This window comes from Diospyros lotus, chromosome 3 (assembly GCF_014633365.1).
Source record: "Diospyros lotus cultivar Yz01 chromosome 3, ASM1463336v1, whole genome shotgun sequence".
Taxonomy (NCBI): Eukaryota; Viridiplantae; Streptophyta; class Magnoliopsida; order Ericales; family Ebenaceae; genus Diospyros; species Diospyros lotus.
The window spans coordinates 9,145,154-9,171,253 of record NC_068340.1 but is presented as its reverse complement, the minus strand read 5'-3'; the positions used below and the strand labels follow the sequence as shown (position 1 = coordinate 9,171,253).

At 32.7% G+C, this 26,100-nt stretch overlaps 1 protein-coding gene across 1 annotated transcript; it reads right to left on the bottom strand.

Moving 5' to 3' along the window:
- Positions 1 to 8,028: 8,028 nt before the first annotated feature.
- On the bottom strand, positions 8,029 to 22,232 carry LOC127796259 (11-beta-hydroxysteroid dehydrogenase 1A-like). Its single transcript, XM_052328313.1, has 6 exons — positions 21,943 to 22,232; positions 21,657 to 21,849; positions 9,249 to 9,334; positions 9,017 to 9,148; positions 8,722 to 8,889; positions 8,029 to 8,537 (listed from the first exon to the last, which is right to left on the bottom strand). Exons 1-6 carry the CDS (start codon positions 22,132 to 22,134, stop codon positions 8,289 to 8,291), a joined length of 1,020 nt encoding a protein of 339 aa, XP_052184273.1. The 5' UTR covers positions 22,135 to 22,232; the 3' UTR covers positions 8,029 to 8,288.
- Positions 22,233 to 26,100: the final 3,868 nt, after the last annotated feature.

Below are 26,100 nucleotides of genomic sequence, written 5' to 3'. Positions count from 1 at the left end.
CTTTCGTTACAGTAACGCCCTTTCGGGAATTGGGGTGTTACACTTGCTGTATACCGACTTTGAAAGCCAGTCGACCGGTTCAAATGCAAGCTTTAGACCATGTGCTGTCAATTGTTTTGTGCTTCCTATCGACCATTTCCTTTGTTTTTAATCTAACCGATCGACCATTTCTTAGAACATGTTAACCATTTTTGTCACAGGTTTTTCTAATGACTAGTTTTGTAGGCTCCGATGGCTCTATAACGACTAGTTTATTTTGATGGTTTGGAATGCCTATAAATTCAGGCAAATAAAGCTCTTGAGAAGACTAATAGATGAGAATGAGTTAAGTTGAGATTACAAAAGATATTCGTACTTCTCAGTTGTATTTGTGCTCTCATTGTTTTTCTCTAAAGGATTTGATTATCATTTGTATCATTTTTGTTCAAACCTTGTGATTATTTTGAGAGATATTGTAACTAAGAGATTTATCTCTTAGATTCTCTCATATTATACATTTCTTATATCTCCTAACTTCTGTAGCTAACAGGACTACTTGTTTAAGTAAGAGGTTTGCAATTCCTAGCGATTAATGCTAGAGGGCCTACCGAATTTGGTAGGAGGATTAGTGAATTTGGAAATTGTTAGTAGAAAGCTAAGATAGAGAATTAGGTTTGGTTTAGTTGAACCACTCTAAATTACTTGTGGCCCTCTTGTATTCAATTTGTGTTATTTTGGTTGTGTTTCATAGGTTTCATTCTTATCCTTTCAAAATATCGTAAAAAGTTTTTTTTTTTAATTTGTCAATCACCCAATTCACCCCCTCTCTTAGGTTTGTGGTGCCTTCATTGTGCCATTGCTATGCAATTATATCATTGTGGTGATTAGGTAACTTAATGACCGAGTGCCTTGTGTCCTTCCAATGATTGAGTGCCTGATGATCAAGTGTTTTCCTTGATAACCGGATGCCTGATAATCTGATAATCAGGTGCCTTCTAGATCACCGGATGCCTTGTTGACTAGTTGACCTCTTAGTGACAAAGTGCCTTGCTGATTGGGTGACCTCTTGGTGACTGGCTACCTTGCTAGTCAGGTGACCTCTCAGTGACTAGATGACCCCTTTGTGACTCGGTATGACTGGATGCCCTACTCAGATGAACAACCGATTAGGGGCGTAGGTGAATGTCCCCACGCAAACCCTCTGATGCCTAAGTTAGTTTTCAAATGCTTAAGCGCAAAAAATGGAGTTTGAGTGTAGAAATGAGCTTACCTTAGGGAGGAGGTGTGCAAAGGCCCACTCATGGATATTCCCGCTAACATGGGATATCTGAAATGAGGTCATCACAAGGATGATACATAACGCTAAAATTCAACATTAGATTTCTATCCTTAGATAATATCAGCGAAAGTTGAAATAAAAGTTTACATCATTATTAGCTTACATCATCTTGGCACTATGGCCTATACAAAATGTATACAAAGGCACTAATGAAATTAACAAAATAAAATCTCTTCACAACATATGCTCTCGTCAAAACTACTAACATGGTTTGGAATGTCTCTGTACACCTCTAGACTTGGGCTCTAACCCCACTAGACTCAGCCTCAACAACTGTTTTACCTTTACCTAGAATGACATAAGAGTAAATTAAATGGGCTCAGAAGTATATATATAAAGCATGGAGAGATAGGATCAAGGGCATGGATAACCAATATAGAGTAAGTAATGACTCTGAAAATGTATAAGTAGGACACAACTCATAAGTTTTCATTCACAATCATTTTCATGTCGTGATCATCATACATGCCATGCATTCATTTCCATCCTTATGCACATGCATTAATAGTAATGAATTCCACATGCTCCACATGGCTCACAAGGCCACCACATCCATGCATGTATACATACATCATGAAAATAAATCAACAAGCAACTGTAATTTAAGTCTCGCCTACTAGGCTTATGTCCACCTCAATCCGCGTCAAACGCTCATTGGATATCCTTTTTCTCACTTGTGGACGTAGTTGCCACACAAAATAATAGGTGCACAAAGATAATAATCATATTATGCATCACACATGAGATCCCATGATCATGCCAACCATGTACATATCATGACAATTTTCCCAACATGATTATCATGCATACTTGCTTAACTCAAGTGCATACTATCTCACGAATTCCATATTTAAGCAAGATTTACCAAGCTATTACGGGTTCAAAACATAACCAATTAATTCCAAGAATATGCCAAGACAAAACTTATAAGGTCTAGATTATGGTATAAAAAATAAAATTTCAATTTGGATAACACCACAAGAACTTATGTTCCAAAAACTGGAGTATTGTCGGATTGAAATAAAAATCTTAGATGTTAAATGGGTATTTCACAAGGCATTTATAGGCTCAATACTTGTCCAAATAATCCAATTTCTATACCAAAATGAAACTTATAGAGTCTAGTTTATAACAAAAAAGTGGATCTCGAATTGGATATAACCACAAAAAGTTATGTCCAAAAGAGTATAACATGTGCAATCTATAACGGAAAATCAACTTTTGAAATTGAAAAGTCAACTATTGGAATTGGAAAGTTGAATTTCCAATTTCAGAAGTTGACTTCTATATCAACTTAGTCGCCTCAGCTGAGAGCTTGACAAACAGAGTCAACCGCCACTCATAAAAGTTTACTCTCGAGACCCAGAAACTAAAACGGACAAAAGAATGTAATACAAATCAACAATATTTGCATCTAACCAATAAAATGCCATTCCTTGAAAGATTTTTGGAGTAAATCAAGCCCCAAATGAACGCCTCAACAAAACCCATTAATATTCGAGAAATGTTTACTAAATGTTTGTAACCTAAAAAAGAGATTCATTTTATCAAAACAAAAGATATTGTAGCAATGGAGGAAACAAAGTGTGCTCAAAATAGAGAGAAATAATCAAGAAGAACTTGCATAACCAAAGGAGATGCAAGAAGAACTTGCCTTAAATAACTCAAAAGAATGCAACTTGAAGTCCAAAATAATCTTCACCACTTGATGTTCCCAAATCTTTGATAAAAAATGGAAGAAGAAGAAGGAGAAGAAGAAGAAGAAGAAGAAGAACTTGTCGTCGGGAGAAGGGAAGGAAATAGAGGAAGAATGGTGAAAGAAGCAAAGGAGTATGGAGGAAGAGAGGGGAGTGGCATGGGTTTCCATTACCTACTTTTCTTGTTTCCAAAAATGCCTCTTACACACACAAGACACAAATATCCTATGCCCTTTTTAGACATTTGCCATTTTTTCATTTCTTTTTCCATTTTCTTTATCCAACCCATTTATGAATCTCCCATTTACCCTTACCTTTTTCATACACAAAATAAAGACATTAAGCCCTTGATTGTCATTTTACAATTTATTTCATTTCCTTTTAAATTTAAAACATCATTTTACAAATGGGCTTAAGCCCAACCCATTAATCCAACTCATATAAATTAGGCCCAACTCACTTAAGGCCCAAATAATTTTTTTTTTCAACTTGGCCCAAACCTACTTCATTAAATCCTCAACTCATTTTATCTAAATTTTCAACATCCACTTATTGGGCCTTTCATTACTAATTTACCCACACATACACATTAAATGTTCAACCCACAATATCTCATAAATTTACTTTAGGAATTACACCTAAATTAATTCCCATCACCTAGACTTTTAAACATAATATTCCTTGTCATTACTTTTGAATCATGGGCCACATAAATTATCTCCACCCCTTAATTATTTTAAATACTACCAAGATATATAATGCAATAGAAATAAAATAAAATATTATTAACGACATAGACCCAATAATGGGTCGTTATAAGGTGGCTTTCATATTTATAAAGGAGGGAGAGAGGGGACACATGGCAATCAACCCATGGTTTTAGGATGGCATATTCCTAGAATATTCTTAGCATATTTTGTGGAATTTTAGAATATTCTTGTGGATCCTAAGGAGGGTCTTGGAAAGAGGCTCTTGGGCTTAGTTTAAGGGATACCCCAAAGGGGTCTCTTGGCTATAGGCTCCCAGGGGATGGAAGATTACATGGTCGAGCTTGGGACATGGGGTGGCCAAACCTTGATGAAGATGAACGAATGGAGTACACTCCACTCAGTCATGGCCGAGTGGAAGGTTCCCTATTCGGCTTGTGATCTTTTAGCTTTTCCTTCTTATTATACTTGCTTTATAGGCTTACAACTTGATGATATCTTCCTCAAAGATGAACTTATTGGGTGTAGGAGTGGTTAGTGTCATGAACTGATGTTCTACCCTTGTGTTTAGTTTTGATGATGAAAAATAATATCATGTTTTATCCCCAAGTCATGAGTCAAGTTTATGGTTTTCAACAAAAATCAATTTCAAATACTTTGTTAAAATGAAAACCAAATGATTTATATTCTTATACATGGAGATTTGAACAAACATGTATTATGATAAAATCTCCTAAAATGTTTTTCGAATTAGCTTTGAAGTCGTCGGTCAACATAGAGCTAAAATTGTTCTAAGGCAAAAGACCAACTAGAAATTCAAATGAAAGGTTTTCAATATAAGTTTTTCATATTTTGAAACATGCATGAAAGGTTTTGACTTGAAACTTAATCGTATGAAAAATCCTTTAGTTCATGCATTATGTCTCGAAACTTGTTTTGATAACGTTTCAATATTTTTCTAAGTTTGGAAGACTAGCACCTTATAAGGAGACATATATGAAAATGTTTTCTTTTTAGAAAACTAACTCTCGGTAATTCAATAGCTAACATTCATTAGTGATAAAATGATTTTTAATGAATTTTTCAAGAAATAGAAAGTGTATATCTTGAAGGTGGTAAAATCGCAAAATCCTAAGTTCCTACTAAAACCCAAATTCTACTTTCTTATTCTTATGGATTTTGATTTTTTAGATATTTTTATTGAATCCAAATGGGGGGTACTTCGTTATTTACATTTATGTATTAAAGTAAATGGAAGGTAAAATATAAATTAAACAAAATGAGGACATTTACTTAAACTAAAGAAATGTAAATATCTTGTGATGTTTTGTATCAATCAAGTGTGCTTTTTCATGTTATTAGTTGAGTTTTAAATTTTTCATAATGGATAGTTGACTATGTTATTTGTGCTGTCGACTATGCCTTAGGATAGTCGACTATGCTGTTTGATCTGTCGACTATTTTAGCATCTGTCGACTATTTTTGTTCATGAAATTCAAAAATTTCTTCATATTTCTGCATCAGTCGACTATACAAGTGTATCTGTCGACTATTGAAAATTTTGTGTTATAAGATAGTCGACTATTCGTTTTGTCTGTCGACTATTTCTTGCTTTACTTGTAAAAATAGTCAACTATGCATTTCTTCTGTTGACTATTTCTTTTTGCAGAAATTTATAACGACTAGTTTTTCAAACTTCAACGGTCACAAACGGCTACATTTTTCTTCAATCTTTTGGGAAGCCTATATATACAACTCATGGATGATCAAGAGAAGACTAATGGACATGAATGAAATTATTTGAGCTTACTGTTATTCTCATTTGTATTTAAAATCGTCTGTGCTTTAATTTTCTCTCTTCAAGGCTTCGATCTTCACTTGTAATTATTTACTTCAAGCCTTGTATCATTTTTTAGAGATCATTGTAACTAAGAGTTGTACTCTTAGATTCTCTATTCCATTGTTTGTATTTTTCCTAACAGTAGCTAGAGGGCCCATTAAATTGGGAGGTTATATTTCTTAGCTTGTGTAGCTAGAGGGCCTACTTGTGTAAGTAAGAGGTTTTAGTGAATTAGTTTAAAATCCTTAGTGGGAGCTAAGGTAGTGGATTAGGCTTGGTTTAAACCGAACCACTATAAATCCTTTGTGTCTTTTATTCTTCTTGCTTTACATTTATCATCTCATATGTTCTATGTTTTAAATCACTAAAACCTCAATTGCATCAAAAAGTTTTCAAGTTCTATCAAGAGTTTTAATTATACCAATTCACCCCCCTCTTGGTGTGTGCCATAGCATCTCCCGTTCTAACATGAACGATCTAGTGGGGTGCACTCCATCCAATTATGGGTTTGGGTCGAGTAAAAGCTTTTCCACTTGGTTTTGTGGTTTTTTTTTCCATCTCCTTGCTCGGTTTGCTTGATAACGTGTTGTTTGGCAAACTTTTCTTTGAAAAATGGGTCAATTGCGCATTTTTAGAGGATAGGGCCATTCATGATCGGGTGAGGTGCACCTCACTCCATCATGACCGAGTGGGGTGCACTCCACTTGGCATTGCTTGGTCTTTAACATCTTTTTATCTTCCACTTGGGCTTTTGGCCCTTTTAGCCTTGGATCTTTTGATTTTGACCCATATATTTGACCCAGATTTTCCATTTGGGTCTGCTCCATTTCCAAACTATCTACTATCTGCGGGGCATAGCAGTTTCCATAATGAAATCCTCAAATTGTTATTTAGAAAAAGGAAACATAGGCTTGGTTGACAGGTTGAACCTCTACAAATTAGTTCGTATCCTTCACTTTCTAGATACTTTGCATTATTGTTTTATATTTAATTTGTCATTACTGTTAGTATTTTATATAAAGGAAAAAGATTCACACACAAGTTATCTCTAGACATTGGGTTAAAATGGTTTTTAAAATCATATCTTTAGCATAAAACTTATTCTCCTTCGTTTGGTTGTTACCTAGCCCACAACAATGGTAGCAGGTTATGAGGTGCAAAGGATACTTATCTATACTAGTAACTTGGTAGCTACCATGTTCTTGGTTGTGTTTGAATAATTGAATCTAAATGGAGGCTTGCTAAAGACCAATAGTGCATTGATTGAGTTCAATGGATTGACCAAACATCTAGAAGGGATAGCGTCTTTCCCCTATTTAGTAGGCATTCCACTTTCCTAGAAAATTGTGATGGTAAAATTGGTAATAATGGAGACACTTACACCTTACAATGTGATACTAGGAAGGCAACTCTTAATTCTCTCACTGCAATCGTCAAATTTCCCATAAATTGAGGAATGCAAGAGATAAAAGGAGATCAACATATCTCTAGAAAAATATCCATAGTTTAGTTAAAATAGAAAGAGGAAGTCATCATCCATCTTGGCATTGCTTACCCTTATTAAAGACGTTGAGCAGGTTTCGATTTGGGAAGATGATAAGTGTAAGATAGTTAGGACTAGGACTCCCTACAGGAAAAGTCTAGAAGAGTTAATCTAGCTCCATCAAGGGTACAAGGATTTGTTTGCTAGGACTGACAGACTGAATATTATCCCTCAAGTTAGCCAATTTCATAAAGGCAAAGATCTATCTTGGCTAGAAAGCAAGGGTCTGTCGCTAGGGAGGTTGCCAAGCTATTAGTAGCCAGGTTTACTCCAAGAAGTCCATTCCCCTAAATGGGTCTCCAATATGGTCATGGTTAAGATGACAAGTAGAGATTAAAGAATGTGTTGACTTCACCGACTTCATCTCTAAAATGTCTAAATGACATTTTCCCCAGCCCAAGATCCAATTAACTAAAAGGATGACACCCATAGGTAAGGAACTAATAAGTTTTATGAATGCGTACCCATGATATAACCAAATTAAAATGGGGAAAGATGAAAAAATTCAAACTCACTACAGACCAAGGTATATACTATTGTATTGTAATGCTTTTCCACAAGAAAAATGCTTATGTGACTTATTAGTAGTTGGTAAACACCATGTATAAGCACTAATTAGGCCAAAATGTTAAGGTTTATGTTGACAATCTCTTCACTAACCATTAATTTACTAGAAACGTTTAACACACGTATATGGCGTGTATATAATTCTACATTTATCTAAATAGACAATAAACTGATGTGAATGATTAATATAAAGAAGCATCTTCTAAGCTAATAAATTATTATAAATATTTCGAACAGATGATGAAAAATGGCATGATAATGCAACAACCCCACACGAGCGACACCATCCAGCTAAACAAATTTACAATTAAAATTCATATTCACCCACCCAACTATGCATGCATACATCGAGTCAATTCATCAATGAAACTATGAACCTTACTAGTTACTCCATGGTGATAAAAGTCTATGTTTAAAAATAATACAAATAGGCTTTAAACCCAAATGAACGCAATGCACAAAATGGAATGGGATGTTCTTTCTTATTCATAATTACAATGATCTCCATTCTAAATGTTGTAACAAAAATGAACGGAAGTGAAGAGAAAATCAATATATAAATTTAGGTCCAAGAAAGACATTAAGAAGACCGTCATTTGCATCTTTGATCATATCCTTAGTCGTCTTTAGCTTGTGATGATTGAATCGGTGTTGTGTCACTAGGACCATTGCTACTTGATCTCATTGACTTCAAGTACATTAAGGTATAAAACCATTCAAACAATTCAGGGCAGAGAACTTTTACGATAAAGAATGGCTTATACCATTTCGGTTCAGTCACGTATTTGTCTCCTCGACAGACTGCCTCAACAATAGCATTTGCGCAAGCACTTGAACCCATCATTGGAAACCTTTGACTTAGAAACTGAGAACAACAGAAATGTATTTGTTAATTTAAATATCCAATATGAGAAGATCATAGTGATAATAAGATGAATACCTAGCTAGAAACAAAACATATAATGTAATAATAATCCATCTATCTTTTGTACATTGTTTTAATTTATATCTGCATTAGCTTCACACGATTACTAATGTAAGATCCTTACTTCTCTTATCAGTCGTCCATCTACTGTCATGTTTCCGTCTCTAGATAAGAGTTTTCCTTGAGTCATCTCTGTGTCTACAAAACCGGGAGTTACAATAGTAACCTTGATTATAGGGGCTAATTCCACTCTCAATGTCTCGTAGAAGCTTATTAGTGCTGATTTACTTGCCTGAAAACCAACCAAAAACAAACACCAACCTTCATGAACAAAATACTTACACGTATAATATATAGTTTGGTTGGAGATGGTTATTTAAAAAAAAAAAAAAAAGAACTATTGATAGCCCTTGATTTACAGCATAGAAGCTCAATTTTGGTGGGTGTAAATGAGCAGTAACAGAGGAATTGACTACAATCTTGCCCTTGGTCTTCTTGAGGTGAGGAATTGCAAAGTATGTTGGATATACATTCCCCCAAAAGTTTGTGTCCTGCACCCTCCAAACATAAGAAGCGTTAACTTCAAATTGGTATGTAGACAAGGAAATTTTAAATCCAATTGAGTAGTCGTAGCAGTAGTAGTAGTAGTACCATAACAGGCACAAATTTTGTAACTTCAGGGACATTTTCAACCAAGCAAAGAGATCCAATTCCAGCATTATTCACCAAGTGATCCACTGCAAATAAGTTCAATGTATAATCAAATATAAAATTTCAATGCTTGAGTTGTGTTTATGGTTTAACTTCTTATATTTTCAAGATTTCAGTAACATTTTGGTATTCAATGCATTACTTTTGTTTTTATTTTATATTGCCATGAAAATAAAATGAGAAACAAAAGAATTCACTACCTTTCGTTGATAGATTGGCAAGGGGAAAAAGGGAAAAAAGGAAAAAGACAATTAACCATGGAAGCTCTATTTCATAAGAGAATGATCTATATATCCTCATGGTGTGTTTGATAGTATAAAAATTCCATGGAAAATGTCACATATGAAGAATTAAATTTCATATTTGTTGTTTGACACGCTACATTTTTCATAGAATTGAATTCTATAGTACAACCATTAAAGCATGTTTTGGCTTATTTTCCATGAAAAATTCTATCTAGGGAGGGGGGTGATTTTTATTTTCCATGCAAGTTGAAAAATAGTTTATTTTCTAACTAAATGCTATCAAACACACTTGAAAACAAGTATGTGTTTGTCAAACAATGGTGTAAAAAGTTCAAAACCAAGTCCTCAAAAAGAACTAACCTAATATATGTTTCTATAGTCCAATGATGGAAATAAGCACAATTGACCTTTTCCTTCAATAATAATAAAGATAAACTACAAAGATGTGTGACACCCCCATCTTAGCCCAGACCATAAGGAGTTAACTAGCTCCTACCTTTTGAAGGAAATGCCTAATAAAATACCAAACCTGAGAATATTAGGCTTTATATAGTTAGAACACTACAAGAAAAAAAAAAATTTAGCGACGAAATTTAATGACGGAATTATTCCGTCGCTAATATTTTTAAATATATTTTTTAATTTAGCGATAGAAATACCCATCACTAAATTTAGTGACGGAATTAGCGATGGAACTCACGTCGCTAAAAAATTAAAAAAATAAACAAAAAAATATAAAATTTAGAGACAGGGTAACACTTGTCGCTAAAAAATTAAATAAAAAATATAAAACTCAATGACGGGGTCACACCTGACACTAAAAAATTAAAAAAAAATAAATTTTAGCGATGGGGTGACACCCATTGCTAAAATTTAAAAAAAATTAAATAAAAAATATAAAATTTAGCGACATGGTCACACCCATAGCTAAAAAATTAAAAAAATTAAATAAAAAATTAAATTTTAGCAACGGGTGTCACCTGTCGCTAAAAAGTAGAAAAAATTAAATTAAAAATTAAAATTTAGCGACGGGGTCACTCATCGCTAAAAAATTAAATAAAAAATTAAATTTTAGCGACGGGTGACACCCGTCGCTAAAATTTTAAAAAAATATATAAAATTTAGCAAAGGGGTCACACTCGTCGCTAAGAAATTAAAAAAATTAAATAAAAAATTAAATTTTAGCGACAAAATGACACCCGTCACTAAAAAATAAATAAATAAAAAATAAAAAATAAAAAATGAGTGATGGAATATTTTAAAAATAAGTTTGGAAAATTTTGGAGTGCAAAAGTAATTATGAAAAGTTTAAACAAAAATACTATAAAAATATTTTATGCAATTGATAAATTAAGAAGTGTTCTAAATCAGCTGATCGCGCGCGTAAGGGGGAGATTGGAGGTTCAGGGTTCAATCCCTGGGAATGGCAAGCAAAATCCTCATGCTGGAAAATAATTCCAGTGCTGTGACGTGGTTGTTTGTGGGCTCGCCAAGTGGTGGGCAGAGGTGATGCCACGCAGCGTCCGCACAGAGTGCTGGTGTTGCTTTTATTTTTTTTCCATGGCTGATTCAATGACGGAATGTCATTTCGTCGTTGAACAGGGATAGGGACAATTCCGTCGCTGTTTAGCGACGAATAAAATTCCATCACTAATTTAGTGAAGGACAAAATTTCATTGCTAAAATTTAGTTTAGCAATGCCAATTTTAGTGACGGATTTATGTCAGTCACTAAATCAGTCGCTAAATTATTTAATGACAGAATTTGACGCTTTAGAAACAGATTTTTCCGTTACTAAATGCTTGATTTTTTGTAGTGGAATGCTTACTTGATCCACTAAGACTTAATTTTAAAAGCATACAAAGATCTAATCTCAATAAGCTCTTCTCTTATAATGTGAAGGAGAGAGATGCATCTATGTACGAACAAGTTTGATTCTATTACAAATTGCCTCAATAAGCAAAGATCTACTCTCTTATTGTTATTTGAAACCTTTACATGCAAGATTGATCTCCTACCAGTCTCGGGCATTCTTATGTTGTCCACATGGGCCCCCCTCCCCACCATCACCCATGTACACCCCCTATTTTCACCCACTCCCCACACCCCCCCCCTTCCCTTCCCAGTACAGGCCAACCACCCTATCCCCACATACATACATACATGCATACATATATAATTTTATATTTTTTAAATATTTTTATAAATTATTATCTAAATAAATTATTAATTCTTATTTATTTAGTTAAAGTTATAGTTACTTTAATAATTATAATTATAACCATAATTAATAATTTATTTATTTTTTAATCATAACAAAAGTTATACATATTTTATGTCCTTTTTAGCTATGTCTGATGTGATTTATTATTTTTTTTTTGGGGGGGGGGAGGGGGGCTAAATAGGGGGTCTAATTACAGGAGGGTTTTAAGTCTGTTATTGGCTACATTACGTCAGTGTAGGACAACATAAACGGTTTGATATTTTTAATTTTTTTGACTTTTTGGTCTGTTTGATTTAAGCAGCTATTCGATCGAGTTAGTTCGATTTTAGAAAAAATTTAGTCTGTTCAATTTGAATAATTCGATCGATTCGATTATATTCATATCAAACTTGATCGAATTACTCAAATTGAACAAACTAAATTTTTTCTAAAATCGAACCAACTCGATCAAATAGATGCTCAAATCAAAAAGATTGAAAAATAAAAAAAATTAAAAATTTTAAACCATTTATGTTGTCTGACATTGACATAATCCAACCAATAATAGACTTAAAACCCCCTATTTTGGCCCCTTCACCCCAAATTAAATCACATCAAACCCCTCTGAATAATTTGATCGATTTGATTACACTTATATCTAACAAACATAGTTAAAAAAGACATAAAATATGTATAAATTCTAATACAATTAAAAAAGTAAATAAATTATTAATTATGGTTATAATTGTAATTATTAAAGTAACTATAATTTTAACTAAACAAATTAGAATTAATAATTTATTTAGATAGCAATTTATAATAATATTTTAAAAAATATAAAATTATATGTATGCATGCATGTATGTGGGGATGGGGATTAGGGGAGGGAAGATGACATGTACTGGGGGGAGAGGGGAGTGGGTGAAAATTAGGGAGGGGGGATCGAATCGATTAAATTATTCAAATTGAATAGGCTAAATTTTTCTAAAATCGAACCAACTCGATCGAATAGATGCTCAAATCAAACAAATTGAAAAATCAAGAAAATTAAAAAAATTGAACCGTTTATGTTGCCTGACACTAACGTAATCCAACCAACAATAGACTTAAAACCCCCCTTTAATTAGACCCCCAATTTTGCCCCCCACCCCTCCCCAAAAAAAAAAAAAAAATTAAATTACGTCAGACCCCTCTGAGTAATTTGATCGATTTGATTACATTTTTATCTAATAGACATAGCTAAAAAAGACATAATATATATATATATATAAATTCTGGTACAATTAACAAAGTAGATAAATTATTATTTATTGTTATGCTCAAGGGTGTTAGAATAAAATAATCTTGATAGTTACAAAAAATTATCTCCCTAAAAATTACAAAAATTGTTTTCAACTTATGCTTAAAGGTATTGCACACATTTGCATATGCATGCTCTATCTTCCCTTCACATCCAGGTATCTTTGGTCGAATTAAGTTGTGGCTCAATCGACCGAAGTAATGCAGAGAGTGTGTATTTGTATGCATGTAACTTAGGTTGACTGAAGTTTATCTTCAGTCGACCAAAGTTGGCCAAAAAGTTGGCCTCCATCTTCAGTCGACCAAACATTTTAACATGAGTCACTGATTAACTCAAGTTGACTGAAGCATTATCTTCAGTCGACTTAAGGCAACCAAACCGTTGACGTTTGATCTTCGATCGATCGAAGACGTAACTTCAATCAACTGAAGTTAACGATCATCTTTGTCTCCTTATTCGTATTTCATGCACGCCAAGAGGTATATTCCATGGTCATGCTTTTATCTGATCCCTATTACTCAGACCTAACATTCCCATGCATAAAAACAAGTTTCTTTTTCTAAATAAACCTACTTTCAGTTAACTTTTTGAAGATTTTGATTTGCTCTAACACATATGCTACTTTTTGTCTTCATAAAGTTTATGTTCAATTATGCTTTAGGTTGTCCCCTCATCTTTATCAGTTTGACATTGTGTACAATGTACTCTCATGTTTATATTGATCCCAACAATTGCTGAAAAAGTAAAAGATAAAGCTAATGTAAATTTCAAATATACCTTCAATTTTTCACTCTCTCCATGTGCCCATACTTTTCTCAAAAAGGTCACTATATATGTAGAATCATTTGTTGAAGATTTAAAATGGTGAACAAACTTTGAAGAGCATTCAAGCAAAAGAGTTCAAGTACTGGTGAACAATTTGCTGTCGTTGCTGATTACTTGTTTGATTGAAACTCTTGGTTGTAAGCTTATTGTTTACTCACTTGTATGTGAGGAGATTGTACGTGCTAGTGTAAGCTAGTGTTTATTCTTGCTTAAGCAAGGGATTTTTTGTTGGTTCTAGCTCCAATTAATAACTAGAGTTATTATCAAATAGAACCTCATGTTTAGTTTTAAGAGAAAGGATTAGACTCTTTATAGAGCTGAACCTCTATAAAATTCTTTTGTGCCTTGTGATTGCACATTTGATCTATATGCACATTTATTGTAATCTCAAGATAAAAGATCACGTTAAAAAGATTTTGCAATATAGAGCAATAGTTAAATATTTTTGAAAAACTCAATTCACCCCCTTTTAGATATTTATCTGGGCAACAATTGGTATCAGAGCAAGTTATACTTGCTCTAGTTGTTCTCATCTTCTCTTTGTGATATTTTATTTTCTCAACTCACTATAGAAACCATGATTGGAAATGGTACTGGTGAAGGTCAGTCTACAAATAGACTTCCTCTTTTTAATGGCACTAACTATACTTATTGGAAAGTTAGAATGAAAATTTATGTGCAAACAAATGATTATGAAGCATGGAAAGCCATAACACAAGGTATAGATATTCCCACTACTACTAATGATGATGGGGAAGTAGTCCCTAAAACAAAAGATGATTTTGAAGAGGATGATATTAGGAAGGCACAAAGTAATGCTAAAGCTATGAATCTTTTATACTGTGCACTTTCATCCACTGAATTCCATAGAATATCAAGATGTGACACTGTTAAAAAAAAATGGGATATGCTACAAGTCACACATGAGGGAACTAATCAAATTAAGGAAACTAGGATTGGCATGCTAGTCCATAGTTATGAACCTTTCAAAATGAAATTTTATGAGTCCATCTCTGAAATGTTTACTCAATTTACTGATATTATCAATAATATTAAATCTCTTGGCAAAGTGTATCCTAATCATGAAATTGATAGAAAAATTCTGAAGTGTTTGCCAAAGGAATGGAAACTCAAAGTCATAGCCATCCAAGAGTCCAAGGAAGAAGAAGAGGAGGACAACAACAACAAAAAGGCTTTGTAACCTTTGGGGATAACACCAAAGGTAAAATCATCGGCATTGGTAAACTAGGTAACACTCATTCCACTATTATTGAAAATGTTTCACTTGTTAATGGATTGAAACATAACCTACTTAGTATAAGTCAACTATGTGACAAAAGGGCATATTGTTATTTTTGAGTCATCTAAATGTGTGGTAAAACATGAGTCAAATGTCATATTTCTTGGTCAAAGGCATGAAAATACATATATATAGTTGATCTAGATAACTTGTTAGATAATAACATAAATTGCTTATCTGTAACGAATGATGAATGTTGGATTTAGCATAGAAAACTAGGCTATGCTAGTATGGATTTACTCTCTAAATTAGTCTTATTTGATCTAGTTGAGGGTTTGCCTAATATAAAATTTGAAAAAGACAAATTATGTGATGCATGCCAAGAAGGTAAACAAGTAAGAATATAATTTAAGTCTAAAGATATAGTATCAACCACAAAACCTCTTGAATTACTTCACATGGATTTATTTGGTCCAACTAGGACTCTTAGCTTGGGAGGAAAGAGGTATGGTCTTGTAATTGTCGATGATTACTCTAGATATACTTGGGTAAAGTTCTTAGCCTCAAAGGATGAAACTTATGATTACTTTTCTGAATTTTGTAAAAAATACAAAACAAGAATAATTTCAAAATAATTAGCATTAGAAGTGATAGAGGAAAAGAATTTGATAACCAGGAGAAATTATTTTTGTAATTTAAATGGAATTGATCATAATTTCTCAGCACTTAGAACTCCACAACAAAATGGAGTTGTGGAAAGGAAAAATAGGGCCTTAGAAGATATGGCTAGGACTATGCTATGTGATAGCAACCTACCTAAACAATTTTGGGTTGAAGCAGTAAGTATAACATTCTACATCTTGAATAGAGCTCTTATAAGACCAATTTTAAAGAAAACTCCTTATGAACTCTTAATGAACAAAAGGCCTAAAATAGGACACTTCCATGTATTTGGATGCAAATGCTTTATCTTAAACAAAAACAAAGATGCTTTAGGAAAATTTGATCCTAAATCTGATGAATCAATATTTATAGGATACTCATGGATTAGTAAAGCCTATAGAGTGTTTAATAAAAGAACTCAAATCATAGAAGAATCAATGCATGTCACCTTAAATGACTTATCTCTCTCCTTACCAAAACTCTACCTAGATGATGATGATGACTCTCAAAATAATCATTAAAATTCTCCACAACAAGGTCAATCATTAGAAATTGAGATTTCTCCAATAATTCAGATAATTTACCCAAGGAATGGAAATTTATTCAAAATCATCCCAAAGATCAAATCTTAGGAAATTCTAACGAAGGAGTAAGAACAAAGTCATCTATAAGAAATATTTGTGATCACTTAGCCTTTGTGTCTCGACTAGAACAAAAGAAATTCGAAGAGGCTGAAAGTGATGAAAATTGGATGATGGTCATGCAAGAACAATTAAACCAATTTGAAAGAAATAAGGTTTGGACCCTAGTTCCTAGACCCAAAAATTACACCATTGTTGGAACAAAATGGGTCTATTGAAACAAAATGGATGAATCTAGAATAATAGTAAGAAACAAAGCAAGACTTGTTGCTCAATGGTATAATCAACAAGAAGGAATTGATTTTGATGAAATAATTGCACCTGTAGCAATATTAGAAGCCATTAGGATGTTCTTAGCATTTGCATGTCATAAAAACTTTAAGCTATTTCAAATGGATGTAAAAAGTGATTTTCTTAATGGTTTCTTAAATGAAGAAGTATATGTCGAACAACCCCAAGTTTTGAAAGCAACAAATACCCTAATTATGTTTATAAATTGTCAAAAGCCTTATACGGATTAAAACAAGCTCCTAGAGCTTGGTATGAGAGGTTAAGTAAATTCCTTCTAGATAATAATTATATAAGAGGAAAAATTGATATGACATTATCCATAAAAAATGAAGTAGATGATATGTTAATTATTCAAATATATGAAGATGATATAATCTTTGGAACTACAAATGAGAAGATGTGTAAAGAATTTGCTGAGTGTATGCAAACAGAATTTGATATGAGTATGATGGGAGAGCTAAACTATTTTCTAGGTTTACAAATAAAATAATTAGAAGATAGAATATTTATGAATCAATCCAAATACATTAAAGATCTTCTAAAGAAATTTGAGCCTGAACTAAATAAAGTTAGTCCAAACCCTATGAGTACTTCAACAAAGCTAGATAAAGATGAAAAAGAGAAAAGCATTGATCAAAAGAAATATAAGGGAATGATTGGCTCATTACTATATTTAACAGCTAGTAAGCCTAATATTATGCTAAGTGTATGCTTATATGCAAGATTCCAAGCTAATCCTAAAGATTCTCACCTAGCAGCTATAAAAAGAATTTTCAAATATCTTTTAGGAACAAAAGATCTAGGCTTATTGTATCCAAAAGGATCTACTTTTGAATTGATTGGATACTCAGATGTTGATTTTGCCGGTAGCAAAACTAATAGGAAGAGCACAAGTGGAACTTGTCAAATCTTAGGTAACTCTTTTATCTCTTAGTTTAGTAAAAAGAAAACCCCAATTGCCCTCTCAATAGCTGAAGCTGAATATATTGTGGCCACAAGCTACTGTGCTCAAATCCTATGGATAAAGCACCAAATGGAAGACTATGGAATTAAAGTTGATCACATTCCTATTAAATGTGACAACACAAGTGCTATTCAATTAACCAAGAATCCCATTCTCCATTCTAGAACTAAACATATTGTGTTAGATTATGTGAGTACAAGTAATCAATTAGCCGATATCTTTACAAAACCCCTAGGAGATGATCAATTCTATAAAATTCAAAGAGAATTAGGAATGATGAATTTATCTGAATAAAATGGTTAAAATACTGGAAGTGTATTTTAAACCACATTCATCAATTACCTTTATTTTTTTTCTTTCTCTCAGACTCAAGTAAGTTCAGTTGATTGAAACCAATGGGTCAATCGATCGAAGTTTAAAAGGATTTAGGGGGTGCCCTATGTCCATTTTCGGTCGACCTAAGTTGAAAGGTCAGTCGACCGAAGCTAAGTCGATTTGAAGATATACAGTCTGTACATCTTCAGTCAACTAAAGTCTATCGATCAGTCGACCGAAGTCAGGTCGATTCAAAGGCAGACGTTCTATCTATCTTCAGTCAAACTAAGATTATTCATCAATCCACTGAAGATGATTAACTCAAAAGGGGGCATTCTACCCATCTTCGGTCGACTAAAGTTGTCGAAAACAACGGTAACCCTAGGCATTCAACCTCTATTTAAAGGCCTTTGGGCCATTTTCTCTCACACTCTCTCAGTCCATCTCTTGTTCTCTTACCTCACAAATTCATCAGCCATCCATATGACCCCTAAAACTTTAGAAAAGACCACCAAAGCCCATCATGATTTTAACGCTTTGTGTTTCATCTCTAAAGAAGCAACTACCAGACTCGATGTCCTCAAGAAAAGGATCATTCTCATCAAGCGGAAAGTTGAGTTTGACAAACTTACAAGGGAAGGATTTGACTTATCTGACTACCTTAGTAAGTGGTATCCCTTTCTTACTCTACATGAACCCATTTATCCAATCTTGTACCTCTTGGGCACCCATTTCGTATCTCTTCTAGAGTTAAGGGTGTGGATATTGAATTTGATATTGGTATCTTTCACCAACTTTTTAATATCCGTTTCGACAACTCTGATATTGAAATTCCTGAAACTCAACAATGGTCATACAAAATTTAAAATTTCAATCCCATCATAACAGTCTATGCCCTCACTCGCTCAGACTTCAACAAATATATGCCTACAGGAAAGCATCTTGACATCCCCACTCGCCTTTTACAGTTGATTATTTGCCATTGCATTGTTCCAAAGAGTGGGTCATTTGATCAGATCTTGTTCTTTGAATTTGAAATCCTTTGGTGTTTGGTTAACAAAATTCCTATTAACATACCCTACATAGTTATCCATCACATGGATATTTACAATCCTAAACGTTCAAGCCCTCTTCCATATGGAATGCTCCTCACTCACATCTTCAAATTCTTCAACATTTCTCCTGAAAATGAATATTCCATCTTTCTCAAGCCCACTGATCGTATTTACACTAGTACATTACGTCGCATACGATGCATCAAATTGAATTTTGGAAAAATAATCCATCCTTCTATGACATGGCTGACAATGATGACTCAGATGAAGAAGCTGCATATGATCGTGGCACCGAGATGCCTCCTACACCAGTTCATGATGTTGCTATTGCTGCTGCTACTGCCTCATCATCTGCTCACCCTACTTTCTCCATGCAAAACCCTCTTCACGCCATCCTGGGTGTTGGCACAAGAGTTGATGATGGCTTCTCTCACTTTGGCGACCGATTTGCTACGATTGAGGATAGACTCACTCGACTTGAGAATCGTTTTCCTCTGACACCTCCTGCTGATGAGTAACCACCTATCCCTATTTTTTTTTTTTATTTTTTTTTTTATAAAAAGGGGGAGAATGATCTTGATCTTCATGTTTTTTATGCACACTATTATTGTTATGCTGAAAGCTTTTAACTATTGTTAATGAAAAATATTATCATTTCTTTTATGTCATCTTGAATTTTATCTTATAATTCTTTTTTTATGAATGCTTAAACTCAGGGGGAGTATTAATTGAAAAACATGAAATTTTTTGTCATAATCAAAATGGGGGAGATTGTTATGCTCAAAGGTGTTAAAATAAAATAATTTTGATGCTTACAAAAATTTATCTCCCTAAAAATTACAGAAACTGTTTTCAACTTATGCTTAAAGGTATTGCACACATTTACATATGCATTCTCTATCTTCCCTTCGCATCCAGGTATCTTCGATTTACCTAAGTTGTGGCTCAGTCCATCAAAGTAATGTAGAGAGTGTGTATTTCTATGCTTGTAACTTAGGTCGCCGAAGTTTATCTTCAGTCGACTAATAAGTCGACCGAACTTTTTGGCTTGAGTCACTGATTAACTCAAGTCAACTGAAGCATTATCTTCAGTCGACTTAAGGCAACCATACTGTCGATGTTTGGTCTTCGGTCAACTGAAGATGTAACTTCAGTCGACCAAAGTTAACGATCATCTTCGTCTCCTCAATATTCGTATTTCATGCACACCAAGAGGTATATTCCATGGTCATGCTTTTCTCTGATCCCTATTACTTAGACCTGATATTCCTATGCATAAAGACAAGTTTCTTTTTATAAATAAACCTACTTTTAGTTAACTTTTTAAAGATTCTGATTTGCTCTAACACATGCTACTTTTTGTCTCCATAAAGTTTATGTTCAATTATGCTTTAGGTTGTCCCCTCATCTTTATCAGTTTGACATTGTGTACAATGCACTCTCATGTTTATATTGATTCCAAAGCTACTGAAAAAGTAGAAGATAAAGCTAATCTAAATTTCAAATATACCTTCAATTTTTCACTCTCTCCATGTGCCCATACTTTTCTCAAAAGTTCACAATATATGTAAAATCAGTTGTTGATGATTTAAAAAGGTGAACAAACTTTTAAAAGCATTCAAGCAAGAGAGTTCAAGTGCTGGTGAACAATTTGTTGTTGTTGTTGATTACTTGTTTGATTGAAACTCTTGGTTGTAAATTTGTTGTTTACTCACTTGTATGTGAGGAGATTGTATATACTAGTGTAAGGTAGTGTTTATTCTTGCTTAGGCAAGGGATTTTATGTTGGTTCTAACTTCAATTAAAAGCTAAAGTTATTATCTCTCTTGTGGAACCTCAAACTTAGTCTTGAGAGAGAGAGGATTAGACTATTTATAGAGCAGAACCTCTATAAAATTCTTTTGTGTCTTGTGATTGCATGTTTTATCTATATCCACATTTATTATAATCTCAAGATAAAAGATCACATTAAAAAGATTTTGCAATATAAAGCAATAGTTAAATATTTTTGAAAGACCCAATTCACCCCCTCTTGGATATTTATTTGGGCAACAATTATGATTATAATTGTAATTATTTAAATAACTATAACTTTAATTGAATAAATTAGAATTAATAATTTATTTAGATAATATTTTATAATAATATTTAAAAAAATATAAAATTATATGTATGTATGGATGGGGATTGGGGCAGGAGGGGTGTAAGTGGGTGATGTTGGGGAGGGGACTCCGCATCGGGCAACATATCTAATTAGTCCTCTTGGGCATTCCCTTGAGCTTACAGGGTTGTTAGTCCTGTGTGATAACTTAGGTTGGGATAGGGTGTCATAGGCGGTTTTTTTTTTTTTTTTTTTTTTCTTTAAATCCACATTTGCCCTTTTTATAGGAAAAGAAAATAAAGAAAGAATGGTAGAGAAGATTTTCATATACTCACTAGACTTGATTATTGTTGTTACATTAGTCTCGCCATGTGCAACTTCAATACTCACTTCTCTGCTTATATAATCCATATCAAAATTAAGATTAACCTTCAACAGTGTGTGCACATGATAATGATAGTATATTGAAATAAATAATATCAGAAGAGAGAGAAGTTAAACTCACATCGACCAAAATGGTTGATGGCTTCATTGACAAAACGCTTACAGTCATCGGCATTTGACACGTCAGCACAAACCGGAACAACGTCCGGCGAGCCCAGCCGGCGAGCATTCTCTGCAACCTTTTGCAACTGCTCCTCCCTCCTCGCCACTATAACCAGACAAGCTCCCTTCTTGGCGTACTCATAGGCCACTTGCTGCATATTAATTGATTTCATATATATTCATATAATATATATATATATATATAAAAGCTCAGAGAGAGAGAGAGAGAGAGAAGTGAAATGGACCTCTCCGATTCCCGATGAAGCGCCGGTGATGAGAACGACTTTTCCTTGCAAGCTCTCGCTGGAAGGATGGCTTAAGATGGAGAGAATGGATCTGACGATGAAGAAGGGAGGAAGGATGAAGCACAAGCATAGGAAGACCAGCGGAACGACCATCACGTATATGAGAGTGTGAATCAGACGGTCGGCATCCATTAATGTTGGGGTTCGAAGAGGAATAAAAAACTATCTTAATTTTAAGCAAGCAATCAGAAGTTTGTGAGATGGCAGAGAAGGCAAGATAAAGAGATGCCCGAACCGTTGCTATATATATAAGAGAGTATAATCCAACAGGGCAGCAAAGCAAGTAATTTCCCTTGATTCAACAATCCCTTCTGTCCACACAAGTGGGGGTGGGCGTGGATGGCGTTGGAGCATACGTCACCCCAAGGAATATCATCATCATATTAGTGTATATATGTGTATATATATATATATATCATATATCATGGCTTTTTAAAAAATAAAAAAAAATCATTGAAAATTTAGTTTTCTTATTTTTTGAGATGTAAAATTACTAATTAAATTTTTGTATTTTATTTTAGAAAATAAATCTTTTTCAATTGACAATATATATAGTCAAGTTATTTAATTTTTTTGTGATATAATTGAACGTAAATAAGATTTTATTAATTTTAATTTTAAAAAATCTCTTTATGGAACTTATAGTAATAGAAATTTTTAATAATATTTTACAAGCTATCCATGCATTTGGAAAAGAATTTAAATTTTATATAAAAATTAGTATTACAAGTGGTGTTTTTATTTTTATGGTTATAATTTCTTTTAAAACTTTTAGTTCTAAACATAAATCTAAACCATCAATATTAGAGAGCATATTATGTTTTAAGTTTGAAAATAAGATTTTTCTAGTCTTCACACCATTCTTTTACTAATTGACTTGTATTTGATTTCAAATTAATAATTTACAATAATAACAAAATACTTTATCTAATTCTTTTGAATATATTCGCTATTTTCTATCATTTTTTCTCCATATGATAAATTTTGAATGTAATTATAGAAAAGCGTCTAGAATTTTTATCTCTTGAAAAATCTAAAACATTTCTAATTGGACATTTCTCAACTAATAAATCAATTAGTTTTGAATCTAAATTTTTCTATTATGTCCAACTGTAAATATTTTTAATAGTTGTTTTATCTTCATCATTAACATTTTTATTTTTGTCGATTATAACATCTTCTAAATTTTTATCATATTCTTCACTAATTTTTCATTCAAATCTTCATTTGATTTTTCTAACATTTAATGTTTAGTATTAATAACAAATCTATCAAGTGCACTTGCTTGGAATTGAATTAATTCCTCTATCTTTCTTTTTTTGTTACGTTTTTCAAATCCATATTCATACTTTCTAATAGACATCTTCTCGTTATTCAGAATAGCTGTAACAGTGGAACTAAAAGCTAAAAATAGTTTGTGTCAGCTGGCGTGAAGAGGACATCCGCCGTCTCCTCCGGCCGGAGTGGTTTGCGGCCTCCTAATAAATTGAATGATTCTTTGGCGTATGCGTTGTTGGCACATTACAAGACTTTCTCAACCTGGAAATTGAACGCATGCTTTTGTCGTGAATTGACAAAAGCATGGACTTTTCAACCGAATGCATCTGCCCACTCACAAGCCTCTTTAGCTGCTATAAATTTCCAGCCCCCTAAGTGAAGAAAAGTCTTCCAATCAACAGGAATATTGTTATTGCACCTTATATGATGTCTAATTTTCCAGATATGCTCCACATAAGTCATGCACAATACAGAGTAATAATTGATGCAGTAATACAGGAAAAAAAATAATAAAATAAAAATTAAGAGAAGACAAATTAAATAAATGTTTGTGCTAGATAAAACCTTTCTAAGAAACTATTTTTAGGATAATAATTTTTCTACTACGTGCAAAGGATTATGAAAATTCTAACTCCAGAATACAATAAATAATTAAGGTATCAAAATCGTACTTTTTGACATTTTCTACCACTAAGAACTCAAATCCACCAATTAAAAGAATAAAAAAGTAAAGAAAAGATGTGGCAATAATAAAAAAAAGAGTTGTTTTTATACATTGTACCTCTTGTGTTTAAATTTATTTATAGACAATGAAAGGGTATCTGATAAAAAGCACAAAATTAAAGAACACAACCATTTAAAAGATCATATTCCTTTGAGAAATAACTTATCGTTTAAAAAGATCACAAGTCTTCGATATATAAAAGACATTATTTTAAAATTTGAAATTATATGTCTTTTTAAATTTAAATTAAAAGACGTGTTTTTTCTTTCCATAACTACCGTTTTATTTAAATAAAGTAAATTAAAAAATAAATTATAATATATAAATCATAAAACTATGTTATTATTATTAGATAATATTAGTATATATTTATATATAACAATAATATCAAAAACGTTAGTATACTGTGGAAGTCCAACCTTATATCGCCTTTAGAAGCAAGAGAACCAACTTTCAAAAGGAGCAAGGAGAAATTGGTCAGCAGGTCCTAAAATTTAGCCAAAAAAGACATTGCAAAGGATAGAGTTGAAAAGTCTCTTCTTGATTTCTACAAATTAACCAACTTGTATTCTCAATAGAGATATAATCCCAAAGAGATTAGCTCTTGTGGGCAAAAGATCAACTAGAGTTCTCCCAAGTAATAGCTTATTTTGTATGAAAATATACTTTCTGTTCTCTAGAAAAATAACTCAAGAGGGGGAGTGAATTGTGTTTTATGAAAGTTCAAGATTTCTTTTTTTTTTTACAAAAACCTATGATTCTAATGAGTTTGATTTTGAGTATGATTTATTAATAAAATGATTACGCAAACACAAATTAAATTAAGTACAATTACAAAAAACAAAGTTTTTATAGAGATTTAACTTAGCTTGCGTCCTTTGTTTTCAAGCAAAAGTTTGAAAGTTCAAATATGGAGATATAAACTCTTAACTTTTGTACAAGAATTATAAAATCTTGCATTACAATAGTCTTGCAATTAAAAACACTTCCTGAAGCAAGTTACACACCCTCACAGATTATTGTGAGTTGTTCTCATATATAAGTGAGTTCACTACAAAAAAAAAAAAAACTAGATTTAGAGACCAAAACTTTTTATCTCTAAACACCAAAAATTCCGTCTCTAAATAGCTAGAGATGGACTTAGAAACTGAAAATAATCCGTAGCAAAAATTAGCATCGCTGACCTATCAAAGATTGATTTTCATTTCCGTCTTTAGTTAGAGATGAAAAAGATTTCATCTCTAACCTACAAATTTCGTCTCTAAATTTGAAAAGTGAAAGATCATCCAAGAGATGGATGAATTGGATGTTTAAAGAAATTTTTGCAATATAAAAAATATTATGCTTAAAAATAGGTTCAAGAGAAATATTATTTATAACATAAAATGTTGCAACACTTCAAAATAAATTTGTATGAATTAAAACATTTTTCATATAGGTTTTTTTTTTTGTAAGTAAGAATAATATTAAAACAAAATAATGCTAAAGTGACTACAACTAAGGTTAATGAATATCCTAGACCACAAAACAATCAGGGCAAACATAGCACCAATCACTCTCTGCACCAAACCGAAAGAAAATATAGGAATAAAGAAAATATATACCAAAGTCAGAAGATAGATATCAGGAACACCCAAACTAAAAATAGCAACTACTATGAGATCATTTACAAAAGCATAACTAAATAGAGTACAATCCCATAAAAGCGAGACCATCACTACAAGAATTTCGGGTTTTAGCAACAGAAAGATTCCGTTGCTAAATCCAAAATCCGTCGTTAAATCAATTTAGCGACGGATTAACGACGAAATTTTTTCGTTGCTGAAGTCATCGTCGCTAAATTTTTTGCGATGGATCACTGAAGGAAAATTTCCATTGCTAAATGTATTTTTTTTTTAAATTTAGCGACAAAAACTTTCGTCGCTATTTTTTTAAAAAAATTAATAAAAAATAAAAAATTATTTTAGCGACAGAATATTTCGTCGCTATTTTTTAAATTTTTTTATTTTTATTTTTTAATAAAAATTTATGTCTCTAAAATATATTAAAAATTAAGAAATTAATTAGTGACGAAAATAATCCGTCGCTAACGCATA

Excerpts from the sequence above, each read along its gene's own strand:
- LOC127796259 (XM_052328313.1), bottom strand. The coding sequence starts at position 22,134 with ATGGATGCCGACCGTCTGATTCACACTCTCATATACGTGATGGTCGTT. Across the intron at positions 9,335-21,656 it reads CATCAACCATTTTGGTCGAT|TGGATCACTTGGTGAATAAT; the intron begins GTGAGTTTAACT and ends ACTTATTTGCAG. Across the intron at positions 8,538-8,721 it reads ATGGACGACTGATAAGAGAA|TTTCTAAGTCAAAGGTTTCC; the intron begins GTAAGGATCTTA and ends TGTTGTTCTCAG.